Source organism: Furipterus horrens, unplaced genomic scaffold (genome assembly GCF_987537825.1).
Source record: "Furipterus horrens unplaced genomic scaffold, mFurHor1.1.pri manual_scaffold_13, whole genome shotgun sequence".
Lineage (NCBI taxonomy): Eukaryota > Metazoa > Chordata > Mammalia > Chiroptera > Furipteridae > Furipterus > Furipterus horrens.
In genome coordinates this window covers 39,161,728-39,175,661 of record NW_028327183.1, presented here as the reverse complement: position 1 = coordinate 39,175,661, position 13,934 = coordinate 39,161,728, and the positions used below count along the sequence as shown (strand labels likewise).

General features: G+C 51.0%; 1 protein-coding gene across 4 annotated transcripts in view; it reads right to left on the bottom strand.

Annotated features, from left to right (window-relative positions):
• The window catches only part of RYR1 (ryanodine receptor 1), a 111,559-nt gene that overhangs the window by 39,362 nt on the left and 58,263 nt on the right, over nt 1–13,934 (bottom strand). For 2 of the 4 annotated variants that reach the window (XM_090260891.1, XM_090260893.1), the window contains exons 64-81: nt 12,917–12,998; nt 12,215–12,345; nt 11,641–11,973; nt 10,517–10,757; nt 8,961–9,048; nt 8,764–8,856; nt 8,354–8,368; nt 7,054–7,224; nt 5,437–5,496; nt 5,031–5,168; nt 4,448–4,560; nt 4,167–4,263; nt 3,807–3,913; nt 2,106–2,157; nt 1,912–1,977; nt 611–710; nt 230–309; nt 60–136 (exon numbers count right to left, since the gene is read on the bottom strand). In XM_090260891.1, the coding sequence (XP_090117017.1) occupies nt 60–136; nt 230–309; nt 611–710; nt 1,912–1,977; nt 2,106–2,157; nt 3,807–3,913; nt 4,167–4,263; nt 4,448–4,560; nt 5,031–5,168; nt 5,437–5,496; nt 7,054–7,224; nt 8,354–8,368; nt 8,764–8,856; nt 8,961–9,048; nt 10,517–10,757; nt 11,641–11,973; nt 12,215–12,345; nt 12,917–12,998 (2,044 nt within the window). The remainder of the gene's footprint in view (nt 1–59; nt 137–229; nt 310–610; nt 711–1,911; nt 1,978–2,105; nt 2,158–3,806; nt 3,914–4,166; nt 4,264–4,447; nt 4,561–5,030; nt 5,169–5,436; nt 5,497–7,053; nt 7,225–8,353; nt 8,369–8,763; nt 8,857–8,960; nt 9,049–10,516; nt 10,758–11,640; nt 11,974–12,214; nt 12,346–12,916; nt 12,999–13,934) is intronic. The other 2 variants (XM_090260892.1, XM_090260895.1) reach the window with 1 other exon arrangement.

Sequence of the window (13,934 nt, the reverse complement as noted above, 5' to 3'; positions counted from 1 at the left end):
AGGAGTTGGGGCACAGCTGCACCAAACAGCTTCACTAAAAGATATTTCCTACAGCCTACCTGCATGTCTGCATCAGCGCCTGGATACTCTGGAAGAAACCAACTTCCTTCTTGTCCTTTAGATAATCCAACATTTTCTGCAGAGGAGGTGGCAGAGCAGGGGGAAATGGGAGTCACACAGGAACCTCCCATCCCTCATAGCCCCCCTCCCAAGTCCCTTTGCCTGTTACCTGCTGCACATCAGCATTGCCCCCATTTAGTATGGAGATGCCCAACTTCAGGGTGGAGGACACCATGGCTCCTGTCTCTCCTGGAAGGGCAGGGGACAAAAGATGGTCCACTCAGTTTGGGAGTGATGTTCTCCATCCACCAGGAAACAGCCATCGCAGGGGATGTAGGAGACAGTTGTAGGAGTGTGCAGGGATGATCGGGACTGAAGGATAGTAAGAAATCGCAAGGCAAGTGGAACATGCAAGGGCTGGGATGTGTGTGCGAACCACAGGCATGCAGGGGTGGGAGAGTGTGCCACTGGGTCCATAGGAAATGGGTGGGTTGGGGAGAGGGAAGACAGGATGAGTGTGCTCAGGAGCTGGATGCTTTGTGGAGGGCACCTTTGCAGGCACTGATCATCTGCAGCACCATCTCTGCGGCCCCTCGGTTGTGCAGCCGCGCCTGCTGGTACAGAAGCCTCTGCTTCTCCATCTCTTTCTCCTGGGGCAGAGGCGGGCCCATGAGGCTGAGTGAGTCCAAGCTCACCAGCCAGCCTTTTCCCCTTATAGCCGGGTCCTTCACCCCTCTGCTCCCTGCTCCAGCCACACCCACTGGCTCATTCCTTCAACTCATAAACGCCCTCTATCCTTTGGGACTGAAGTCTGATTTGTCTTGCACCTAGTGCAGGTCTCAGCGTGGCACGATCTTAACCTGGGTTCAGAGATCTCCAAGGAGTCAATGGATAAAATCCAGGAAGTCTGTGAACTTCAATGAGGAAAAGAGTTATATCTTTATGTTTACCACCTTCTAACTGAAAGGTAGCATTTCCTCCCATTACGGATGAGGCCATAAAACATAGCGATATTAGCAGGACCCATGGCTGTGTCACCAGTAAGAATCACAGATGTTTCCATGTCACATTTTTGTAGACATCTCAAAAATATTGTTTATACTCATCACTACTTATCACTTATAGTAGCTATTGGACCCACTGTTAGATCTTATTTGATATATTCATCAAGAAGTACAAATATTAATGTATCACAAATTTCTAAAACAATATTTTGATAAGTATTTAAATATGCTTATTTCCTCTGTTATGAACTCACTTTATACATTTAAAAACATAATTCTGAGAAAGGCTTTACCAGATAGCAAAAGGAACCCTGGCACAAAAAAGGTTAAGAAACTCAGGGAAATGCTTGCTGATTGCCTTAATGATGAATGGATGAGTTAATTGCATGTTTACTAGCTCTTTCTCACTGTGTGGCCTTTGTAAATGATGTTTCCCTTACCTGGAATACCTTTCTCCTTTTCCTCAACTGGCATACTCCTGCTCAGATATCCCCTCCTCCGAGAAGTCTTCCCTGCCACCCTTACGCCCTGGCTCAGTCAGGCACCTTGCCTGGGCTGCCACAGTTCCCTGAATTTCCCCCACAGTCTCCTGAGCTGCTCTGGCTTCCCGGGCCCTAATCCCCCTGCCTGAGCTTCCCTCATCACAACCGTAAATACTCTGCTGTAACAGTCTGGTTGATGCATCTGCCTCCCCAGTGGACTGACTTGGTCACTGCTGTGTCCCCAATGTCACTGAGCACAGGGCCTGGCCCAGAGCACTGCTCTGTGAATCCATGCTGAATGAATGAGGATTACTGAAGTCAGGGGCCCCCATCCCTTTCCTCCAGGACCTCCTGATCCCACCTACCTCAAATGAAGCCTCGACCTCTTCTTCAGTTTCGCCATTCTCCCCTCCTTCCTCCAGGTGGCAGCTCTGGGGATGGGCACCAAGTTAGGGGAGATGGGGAATGGAGGAGATACCTCAGTCCACCCTCAGCCCTTTCAGTGGACAGGTATTGCAGCTGAGAAGGGGACCTGCCCTGGATTGGGACAGGACCTCACCTTTGCCATGATATCAGCATACGCCATGTATAGGTAATCCTCATCCAGTTTGCTGAGGAAGTAATCAGAGAGTCAGGACCCCAATCTTATAGCAGTTTCCAATTATCCTTCAGAAAGCCACCCCTCCCCATGCTCAGCCTGTGTGGTTCATGCAGGGTAAACTGTCATTTGCCAGCGTGGGCCTGTGATGAAGGTTGAGCCATATAACAGCTCAGAGATGGTCATGTGATCCAGACTGGCCCAATGGAACTCATCTGGGGAATTTTGCTGGAGCTATTGGTAGAATTGCTCCCTTTCTACAGGAGTGGCTAAAATGGTGTGATGGAAGTCTGGGGTTTCTGGGTCCATCTTGCCACCTGTTGGCTTAACTTGACAACTATGACCAAACACTTTGTCCTTGGGTCTCCTTAAAAAATAAATAAATAAAATAATAATAATAATAATACTAGTAGTAGTAGTAGTAATGGCCAAGACCTACTATGTTTACACTGTTATTCCCTGTTCTAAGTATATATGTGTGTGTGTGTATATATATGTATGTATATATATATATGAGGATATATATAAGTACACACACACACACACACATATATGTGCAGATATATATATATATATATATATATATATATATATATATATATATGCAGAGATATATATATCCTCACAATAACCATATTAGGTAGATGTATTACTAGCTTCATTTTACCAATGAGGAAATGAGGCACAAAGGTCCTTCTTGGCCAAGGTCACACAGCTTCTATTAGGTTTCAAACCTGGATAGTCTAACTGCAGAGTCATTGCTTTCCCAGGACACTCAACTTCCCAGCTTCCTCTGCAGCTAGTAGTGGCCTGATGTTAGAATTCTGGCCAATGAGATATGTGCAGAGGCCCACCAAGGAGGGCTTCTCTTTTTGGATAAAAAGATCTTGGTCTTGCTTAGAGGAAAAAAATTTTCTCCCCTTCTTTCTTCCTGGCATGTGGTCATATTCAGAAGTTCAGTATCCATCTTGTAACCACAAGACAAAAGCTCAGAATGGCAGTGCAGAATGGCTGAGCACGCCTGTCAGCCTGAATAACCCTGTAACTGTCATTGTGTCACTGCCCAGCCCTGGACTCTGCCTTCTGACTTCATGTTATGTGAGAAAAATAAATCCTTGTGCCATCATTTCCTTGTTCACAAAAATGAGTTGATAATTCAATCTATCTCATAGCATGAGGATTAGGTAAGAAAATATAGATGTCAAGTGCTTAACATGTGCCTGACACATAATAAGCACTCAATAAATGTCATTTGTTATAAGCAGCAGCACCATTACTGTTATTCCCAAGACTGCCATTAGCCCATATGATGCCTTTGTGTGACTTAGAAAAAGGTCCCCCTTCCACACTGCCTTCTGTTAAAAATTTACACTGATGTGTTCCTGTAATATACTGAATTGTTTGAGCAAGATGCTTTCTTCTAGAAAAGTCGAAATTAATATTGCCTGTGATGTGAACCCTTCAGAGGAGATGCCCTTGTGACGTGCTCAGCCTACATAATGGTACATGGTATGGTGGCCCTACTTGTCCTAGTAAAGTGACATTAAAAGATCAGCCTTGGGGCTCTCCTAGGACACAGATGGTCTCTCTTGAATAACAGGGAGGTTTCTGAGAGCAGGGAAGTGGTGGATTCTTTTTCCAAGACCTAGGAAGGGTCCTCACCTCTTTTCAGTTAGGGCAGTGCGGCTAAAGTGCAGGACCAGCTGGTGCAGAGGGTCTGGCTTCTTTTCCTCCACTTCTTCCTCTTCCTCCTCCTTCTTCCCAGCTTTCTAGAGGGAGGGGTGGGGCTTGGGAAAGGGGGTCCTAGAGTCTTCTTCTGTCTGCCCCATAGCCCTGATGGGTCGGATTTTTTTCTCTCACATGCCCCACATCCTGCACCCTCCCCTGGTTCTGCCCAAGCCAGGGGTCACCTTTCTCATACCCCTCAATGTGAAGGGCAACCCCTGGAGGTGTGCAACAGGTGGCCTCAGCCCCAGCCCTATCGAGCTCTGTCCCCACATTCCCTGGCAGACTCCAACTCACTGAAAGGTCATCTATCATGCGGTCCTCAAAACTGTGGTCTTCAGTCAGGATCCATGTGGCCTTGTAGCTCTCCAGGAACATGTTGGATGCCCGGTGTCTGCAAGGGAAAGGTGTGGGGTGACAGTGGGACCTACTCCCCTAATGCCTCCTCTAACCTCCCACAAATCCACCTCCCCCAATCATTCCTCAAGAGCCCATCATATTGGCACTCTATCCTCCCATATTCCCAGTCGCACTTTCTCTGAGGCCCCTTTAGCCGCCCTCCTCCCTAGGTGTCTTACGTGGGCAGGTTGTACAGGGGTGTCATGCGGAAACAGGCAACGACTGCCCTCCGGCGCTGCTTGGACAAGAGCTTGTGCCACACAGCCTTCTTGGACTTGAAAGGGTGCTCAGTCTGGGGGCGGGACAATCTGTCATGTCCCCAGAATCTGTCCCTGGCCCGATTCCCACTTTGAGGCCGAATGAAACTGCCTATCTGTGCCCAAGCCCAAATTCAGGCCCGACTTACGGGGCCGAAGAAACACCTTGGTTCCACTGACAGGCAAAGTTCTAATCTGGTCACTGCTCCTAGACCGAAATTTCTCTCCTAGGCCCTCTATTCAGGCCCCGCCCCACTTCTAAGGCCCTGTCAACAGAGTCAAGTAGTCTCTGTCAGGCCTAACTACTAGACCCAGAGTTCTATCCTGGGCCCAAGATTGAGCACAGATCCAAGTTTCCATTCTAAGCTCCACTCACAGACCCAAGGCCCGCTCCTTGCCCCAGTCACCCGTAGGCTCCGCCTACAAATTTAGGGCCCGTCCCTTGCCCGGCCTGGAGGCTACAGCTTTGACCGCTCAGCCCTAAGGCGCCGCCGGCCCCGCCCACCTGTTCCAGGTGGTAGAGCACTGCAGACACTTCTTGGACTCTGCGCACGATCTTTTCAGGGTCGTCCGCGTCCTCCTCGCGGCCCGGGAGGCCCCGGTACAGGGCCATCTGCCAGCGCAGAGAAGGGGATCCTTCCACCTGAGAAGAGAAAGAACAGCTGGCAGGCGTGAGGGCCCCCACCCTGCCCGCAACGCCCTCCCTGGGCGCCGCATCTGGAGGGGTGGGAGTGGGGAATGGCCTTGTGTGCAGCGTGGCTGCCACACCCCCTTTCAGTGCTCTCAGGATTCAGTGGGGAGTACAAGTTTAGGTCCTTCTTTTGATGCTTGGTACATAGGAAGTGCTTAAATGTTGGCTCTTATTGTTTCCATTATCCCGATGTGCCCAGATGCAGATTAAGGAGTTGTACCTTTCCCTGAAGGTGAAGGTTGTTTTGCAGAAATTCCCGGACCTCCTCATCTGTGTCTTTCTGGGGAAACATGGCCAGGCTGTGTCACTCTCGAGGGCTCAAAGTCCTCCTGGACCCCCAACACTTTCCCTTCTAGGCCTGTCACCCCAGCAGCTGTTGGGAGTCTTGTGTGGGGAGGATCTCAGAAGAAACCCGCAAGGAACCAGAGATCAGGAGCGATCACACTGGGAGTCCTAAAGGCCACAGAGGCACCTTGAAGAGACAGTAAGGATTAGAGGGGCCACGTGGAGGTGTGAGGGAGACAGGGGGTGACACGAGGATATCCTCGAAGGTCAAATAAGGCCACAGAGGGATGATCAGAAGTCAGAAGAGGGTCAGAGTGGGGCTGCAGGTAAGTGGATATGGGCAGGGAATTTTTGAAGATCAGAGGTGGTGAAGGGGGTTATAAGGAAAATAGCCAGAACAGCAGAGGTCATGGGGGATTCAGGAAGATCAACCAAGTCATTGGTGGGGTTTACACAGAGGCCAAAGGAGGGGTCAGTAGGATGGGGGTTCCTCAAGGACCAAGTTAAGGGGTCAGAAGGGCCCTAGAGAGTTCTTTGGGGTCTTGGCAGGACTCAGAAGATCCTAGGAGGCGCTTGAGGTCCTGAGGGAAGGAGCCTTTAGGGTTCTGGTAAAGGGGGTGCTTGTGATACCAGGGGAGGTCAGCGGGGGGTAGTAAATTATAAGGGTGCTTAGTAGGGTCCTGGGGGGAGGGTCTAGGAGTCTTGGGTCAGGGTCCTCAGAGGGCTTCTTAAGAGTCCTTGAGGCTGAGTAGGATCAGGGAGGGGAGGGTGTTATTCCATACAACAAGTAAGTGGGGTCCTGGGAGGCCTCCTTGGAGTCCCAGAAGGCCTAAGGGGCTTCAGGGGTAGGCTCAATTGATCCCCAGGGTTCTTGAGACCTCAGAGGATTGTGAGTGGTCATGGGGAAGGGACCATTGAGATCCTGCAGGGCTACTTAAGTCACAGGGTGCTCACTGGGTCCCAACTTTGGGGGGCTCAGTTGGGTGTCAGAGCGAGGGGTCAGCAGGGTCCTGAGGGAAAGAGGTGGCAAGATGGAGAGCTCAGTGGGGACCCAGAGATTCAGGGGAGGGCCAGTGGGATCATGAGGGGCTCACTGGGTCCCAAGGGGTTCTGGGAGGTCCTGGTGGAGGGCTCAGAGGAGTTTCAGGGGGGCTAGTGGTGTCTTGGGTGGGTCCTCAGGGTCATAACAAGTTTGACATGGTTCTGGGGGAGGGTGTTCAGAAGGATCCCTGAAGGCTCAGTGTTGTCCTTTTAGGCCTGTCACCCCAGCAGTTGGTGAAAGGCTTGTGAAGGAAGGATCTGAGAGGGTCTTAGCAGGGTCCCAGGTAAAGTCCTTAGGTTCCAGGGCTCTGGCAGTTTCCCAAGTGGGGTCCTTATTATCCTGGGGAAGGCTCAGGGCATCCTCGGGGGCCCAGTGAGTCCTCAGGATCCTGGGGAAGGATTCATTAAGGTCCCAAGGGAGGGCTCCCAAGTGGGATCCTGGGGTCTTGGGGGCTCAGTGGAATGTTGGGTGGGACCCTGGCATGTTCCTAGAATGGGGCTGGGCAGGCACCAGGGCGTAGCGGGTCTTGGCCAGTGCGATGAGGTCCTGGTCAGTGGGTGCACACATGTTCAGGCCGATGGGCAGCATCTTCTTGAGTGTAGCCACAATCAGTGATGTCTGCACAGAGTACCGGTCCCCCCGGCGCTTCTTCTTGGTACGCTCCTGGTCAGAGCCACTGGACTGTGGGGACATGGGGCTCAGCACCAGCCTGAGTCCCAGCCCAGCCTCATGCCTGGCCCCTCCTCCCACAGCCATTGTCCACACTCCAGCCAGCACTCCCTCCCCAAGCTGATCTCAGAGCCTGCCTCAGTTTCCACCCCACACCTTGCTGATCTTTCACTTCAGACACCCAGCCCTTACCTTCCCAGAACCAAACATCTATCCCAAATTTCCAACTTCTATCTCAAACCCTTACAGATTCCTCCCAATGCCTCTACCGGTCTTCTTCCAGAATTCCCTAAGAATACCAAGTATGACCCCCCACACACACAACAACACGCACAACCCCACACTTCATATCTCAAGACTAAGTTCCCAAGAGTGAAATCAAGATGCAGAGTCTCAAGAGATGAGAGAAGTTGGAAGAGAAAGACTGACACTGAGAGACTGAGATGGACAAGGATGCAGGAAGACAAAAGATGCTAGAGAGATCCAGAAAGATCTGGGGACAGAAACACAGGGAAGGGAGTCCCACAGCCATGTTCTGAAGCCTTAGGTGCAGACCTGTGATCAGGGCCACCCAAGTCATGCCAATGACAAGCCCCGGTGGCAAGCTTTGGCCAGAGCCATGTCCACACTGGCTTACAATATGGAGGCCATACATGCAGCATCTGAGTCCTCGCAGAGCCCTGGGCCAGGGGGGGCACTGGCCAAATGCCAGCAGAGGCTCAAAAGGATAAGACTGTTGACCGAGGTCACACAGCCAATTGCCAGAGTCAGGATTCTAACTGAAGTCTGTCTAATTCCAGAGCCCAAGCCTTAAACCCGCCATGCGCGTGCCTGTCCCGCCCACATTCCCATTCCTCACGACCTCAGCCCACGATGCTTTGGGGAAAACTGAGAAGTGGTCTTTTTAAATGTTTTTAAAACAAAGGTTTTAAAAAAGTGAAATTGCTCAAAGCAGAGGGTTGGGAAGGGAATGCATGGTTGGGGGCAAGGAGGAGGGGGAGAAGAGAATGGTAGTTGGGAGCCAAGGATGAGGGTGGGGAGCAGGGACAGGGGTTTTCTGGAAGGCGGACAGAGGCTGGGGTTTTGGGGGAAGAGGGTATTAGCCAAGAGCCATGCGGAAGGTTCCAGACAAGGGGCTGACCTGTGTATCTCCCGCCTGCTTCATCAGATGGCAGACAGAGACAAGAAGGGTTACCCCAGTCCCTCAGAGAACCCCAGGCCCAACTCCAGGTGGGCCTGACCCAGCTTCTAGGCCCCACCAGACATGCATCCCCTAACAGGGCACTCCCAGATCTTGACTCAGGGTGGGCGGGTTTGTCCTTTAGAACCCTGAAGAGGGCAATTCTGGGAAGTATAAGGGGAAAAGATAGGGGGACATGGGATAATGGGGATATGAGGAAGGAAATACAAGATGGGAGAGGACAAAGCTATGAGGGCAGCAGGGAATGTGGCCAGGACAGGGCAGCTGGCTGGATGAGGAGGGGGCAGGTAGGAAGCTCTGAGGGGATATTCCCTCCCTCCTAAGGCTATCTCCCAGAGCAAAGCACCCACCTTGGCCATTTTGCTCTTGTTGTCAGCAGTCAGAAATGACATATTGTTAATCTCATTCTGAACCACGAAATTCTGCTCCTCACGCTTAAAGTTCTGAAATCAGAGGCCGTACCAGGGATCAGACTGGGTGCGGGAGGGCATGGCGGGGCAGCAGTTTCTTGGATATGAAGAGGAGAGCAGAGTGGGCAGGGACTCACGTGGGACTTGCACCAGTAGATGAAGATCTCGCCCACCATTCTGAACAGCTCCTCAGCATTGGGATTGGGCTCCGTCAGCCAATGTGCCCTGGGTATCAGAGAAGGGGCTGCTGACGGATGGGGGTGGGACACCCAGGAGAGGGGGCCACACCAGAGATCTTGGAGGGGAAGATAAAGGGTGGAGTTTTCTAGGGAATCTGGCCATTAAGATGACTTAAATTTTTAAATGACCATTCCTTTACAATTTTCTTTCTCCAAGTTTTAAATTGAAAATGTACATATAAAGGGTCAACTTGATGAATTATCACAAAGTAAGCACACTTGTATAACCACCACCCAAGTCAAGAAATAGAACATTTCCAGTCTCCTGACCTACCTTTGTGTCCCTCCCAGTCACACCTACTTCCTTCATCTTGAAAAATGACCCTTATTTTGACTTATAGACCATGAGTTATTTTTGTCTGTTCTTGAATGTTACATCAACAGATGATATGATATGTACTCTATTTTTTACTTTCCTGGCTTCTTTCATTCAACCTGACGTTTGTGACATTTTTCCATATTGTGTGTTGTGATTTCATTCATTTTCGTTGTCATGTAGTATTCCTCTGTGTGAATATACCACAATGTACTAGTTCAAATTCTTTGACCCAGCATTCCCACTCCTAGGAATCTACTTCACCCAATAGCCACTGGTGAGCACGAAGATGGATGTGCAAGGATGTCCCCAGCATGCATACCACCACTTCCTTTTTTTACTCACATGATAGACAGGGCTTCCTTACAATACCCTGTGTAACCCTAAAATCTTTTTCAATCAGGATGGAACTAGAGTTGAAATTCATTTGCTATCCCTGGATTAGGCTGCACCTAGGAATTAATAACTCTTTAAACTGTTCCTGAGTTTAGGGAGATGTTAGCAGTTGGTTGATATCTACACTTGCCCTTTTATTAAAGATCTATGTTTTGCCCTGGCTGGTGTGGCTCAGTGGATTGGGCATCGGCCTGCAAAGCAAAGGATCGCTGGTTCAATTCCCAGTCAGGGCACATGCCTGGGCACTCCATCTGGGGTGCGCAAAAGGCAACCACACATTGCTGTTTCTCTCCCTCTTCCTCCCTCCTTTTCCCTCTCTCTAAAAATAAAAAATAAACATTAAAAAAAAATAAGATCTATGTTTCTGAGGAAAATTAGGCTGGCCACGTCTGGACTATCTTTCTTTCTTCTCCCAATGACAGAGGAAGGCCTGATGATTGGATTTCACTGCACAAATATCAGACAGCTCATATACCCAAGCCTGGAGGCCCAGTGCAGGAAGGAAAAACAGGGCTCCTTATGGCTGCCATTGTAACCAAACAAGGGCTCAGATTCAAGAGGTGCAAAGCAGCAGGAGGGGAACAAATTCAGTGGATTGGATTTTGTCGGCCCAGGAGCAATGGGGTTGAAAGCAGAATTGCAAGGAGTTTATCCAAGTCAGAAGGCAAGAGGTCAAATGGGGTTCAGGAAAGCCAGAGGTCAGGCTGGAGTGTTGGGGGGGTGTGGCTGGGGATGTGCTGACCTGTTGTTGTCCACATAGCGGATGAGCAGTGGATAGAGGGCATACAGGTCCCGGCAGAGCACAGAGAACTCATCCCGCACCAGGAGTTCACCCTCCTCAGCTTCCGCCTTGGCTTCCAGGCGCAGCTGCTCCTCCTCGGCCACCACCTTCCCCGCCCGCTTGCGCAGCCGCGCAATGGTCGGGATGAAGTGTGAACGCAGGAGCTCTGGCCTGGCCCGGCTCACAATGGGCTGGGCAAACACTGCAGGAGCAAATAGGGGACACTTACTGCTGGACATCCTCTAACTCCAGCATTTGACCTATGACTTCTGATCCCACCCCTGATCTCTGTTCCCATCCCATGATTCCTGACCTGTACCTCTGACCTAGCAGCTATCATTGACCCGAGCCTGACCCTAGCCTCTGACCCCAGCATCTATCTCTAATCCCCTCTTGACCTTGGGCCCTGACCTCTGACATAGCCCCTGAATCCTGATCTCAACAATAACCCCTAACCTGAACATGTGATCCCAGCCTAACACATGTCCCTGACCTCTGAGCCCAACTAAGTCCTTACTTGAAATCTTACCCTATGACCTCTCACCCCAGTCTTTAACCTCTGACCTGGTCTCTACCCAGACCCTTCCTCACTATGTGACTTCTGACCTCCGGTTTCTTATCTCAGCTTCTGGCCTCTGACCTCTGACCCTGGCCTCCAATCCCAGTTCCAATGTCTAGTTTGAACCAATTCCTGACACAGAACTTCTAACCAGGAATCCCAGCCCTTCAAACACTAATTTCTTGACCTCTGGCCTACAACCTCATCCTCATCAGGGACCTTATTCTCTGACCATTTGCATAAGGAACGCAGGCTTCTGACCCAACTCCTAGACCCTGACCTAACCCACTCCAAGGCTCCAGAAATTCAGAATCCAGTCTAGAGGACTCCCTGGACCCCATCCATCCAGCCGAGACCCTCTGAGCCTGAGATTCTGACCCCTTGTGATGATCCCTGACTGTTGATCCTGAGAAAACCAAGACTCTGACTCCTTACGGCTCCCAGGAGATGATGGACCTTAGGATCTCCCTCTCAGACCATTAGATCAAAGGGCCCCAGCCCTCAGAAGCTGCCCCCCCAGGCCCACCAGCAAGCCGCTTCATCCACGAGGCCTCGTCAATGCCCAGGTTGTTGACGATGATTCGCAGGATGTTCCCCAACAGGGAGTTGAGGTGGTCAGAGGTGACAGCTGTGCAGGGTGGGAGGGCCCCAGCAGGCAGAGCAGGTGGGGGTGCCTCAGGCCCACGCTCCCACCAGCGGGGCAGGTAGCTGCATAACATGGGCAGCGTGATCTCAATGACATGTGGCATCTCTGTGTAGCGGGCTCCTGACTCGGCCAGCCCCCCGATGTCTGCCATGAGCCGCTCCAGCACCGGGATGTCAGGGCACATCTCCTCCACGCTGTTGGGGAGCCCCAAGACTGGGGTGCAGGGAGGGGTCAAGGCATGCCAACTCATCACCCTCAGACCTCAGTGTCCACACCACATACCAGGGTCCCCACAAACCCTGGGATTTCCCATTCTGGAGCACCCCCAAGCTGGGGAATCCTCAGCCCCTTAGAGCCCAGATTGGGTCACACTGCCCCCAAAGTGGGCTCTGCCCTGGGCCCTATGCTGGGTAGAATGGGACCCTGGCAGCTGCCCTAGCCCCTCACAACTTACTGGCCCGCTCCCGGGGAGACTTGGTCGTGTACACTGAGCAGGCATTATACTCATTCAGCTGAGGCTCCAGGAATGCCACAGGCATAGCTGCTGCCAGGCAGGCCAGGCACTCCCCGAGGGCAGGCCGCAGCCTAGAAGAGGGAACTCATTAACCCCATGTCCTCCTCTGCCCAGACCTGGGTCCCAGCCCCAGCTTCCACAGAAGTGGCTTTCCCCAGAACCCTTCGGAGCAGATCTGCTGCTCATCAGTAGGCACAGATGTAGTCTTCTCCTTGGGCTTCCTGAGTGCCCTCTTGCTCCACCTGTGATCCTGGCTCAGGAGAGACCACACAGGCATTGCCGGAGCCCTCCCCTGTGCCCCCATGCTTGCTACGGCTCCTGTGTGCTGCCCTGGTTTTTGCCGGCCCCTTGCTAGGGCAGGCTGGTTCCACATCAGAGAATAACCTGACATCCTGGCCCCCAAGTGCCTGGTGCCCACTTGCTTCTCCCCCCGCGCGCTTGGCCTCCACTTCCTTTGCTGGCCTTCCCCTGGGTGCCCTCATGTGGCCACTTTGGGGAACTTCAGCTGCCACGATATCTGTCTTTTGAAGACTTTGAACATGTCCCCTGCTTTTCACACACCCCCATCTTCTCTTGCACCTTCCCCTCCCTGAGCCCCAATGGTGCCCACCCAAGCCCCAAACTATGGCTGATCCTCCTTACTTTTCCACGTAAGAGTTTCTGGTTGTTCCCAAGGAGTAGATACTGCACAGAGTTCGGTAGCATGAGACCTGGACGTCATCCACTGAGAGAAACAAGGGCCGAGGATATGCCCATCATGCCAGTCCCCCCAAATCCCCTCCCTTGTATCCAAATTGTGGGTAAGAGCTGCCTGCCATTTACCAGTTTTGTGATGTGAGCAAGTACCACTCTCTTGGCTCATTTTCCTATCTGTAGAATGGGGATAATTATAGTATCTTCCACATGGGGGTTGTGAGGATAAAATGATGTTAATACTTGGAAAGCAATTAAAGCAAGGCACACGGCAGACACTCAGAAAAGGTTTCTTTGTTGTCCTATTTGAGGATACTGACAGATACTCTCTCCAGAAAAATGCAAAGAAACATGCAGTCCTGGCTGCGATTTTAGGTTATCCACATATCCTTCTCAGAAGGTTAGGTTAAAAATCTCATCAACTTCACAAATGTCACAAGGTAAGAAGAGGGCAGGGGGACTGTTCTAAATTGAAAAGAGAGTACAAAGCCATGAGATAAACTTCACTGGATTTTGAATTAAAAAAAAAAAAATCAAAGGCATCTTGAGGGTAATAGGAAAACTTAAATATAATCAGGTTGGGGGCAAGACTGATATTGTGATTACATGAGAGAAGGTTCTTATTTAGGAGGTGGAAGATGAATATTTAGGGATGAGATATCACTATGCGTGCAATCACATTCAACAGTTCCAAAGTCTGCAGATCTTTTCACACATTACGTGATAGACAAACCAAATGGCGCAAGCTCTTAACACTTCTCTTCCTTTGACTTTTCTGTGTATTGTTAATATTTTCAAATAAATGTTGGAATAGGGGGAAAACCTCATCCAACTGCTACTGTTCTTACTTTTATCACCAGGTTCTAATTTCAAATAAACAGCGGCATGGGACCTGGCTCTGCTATCTCCCAGTCCCCACGGCCTGTCAGCCCTGCAGTCCATTCTGGATGCTGCCCTTGGGCATCCC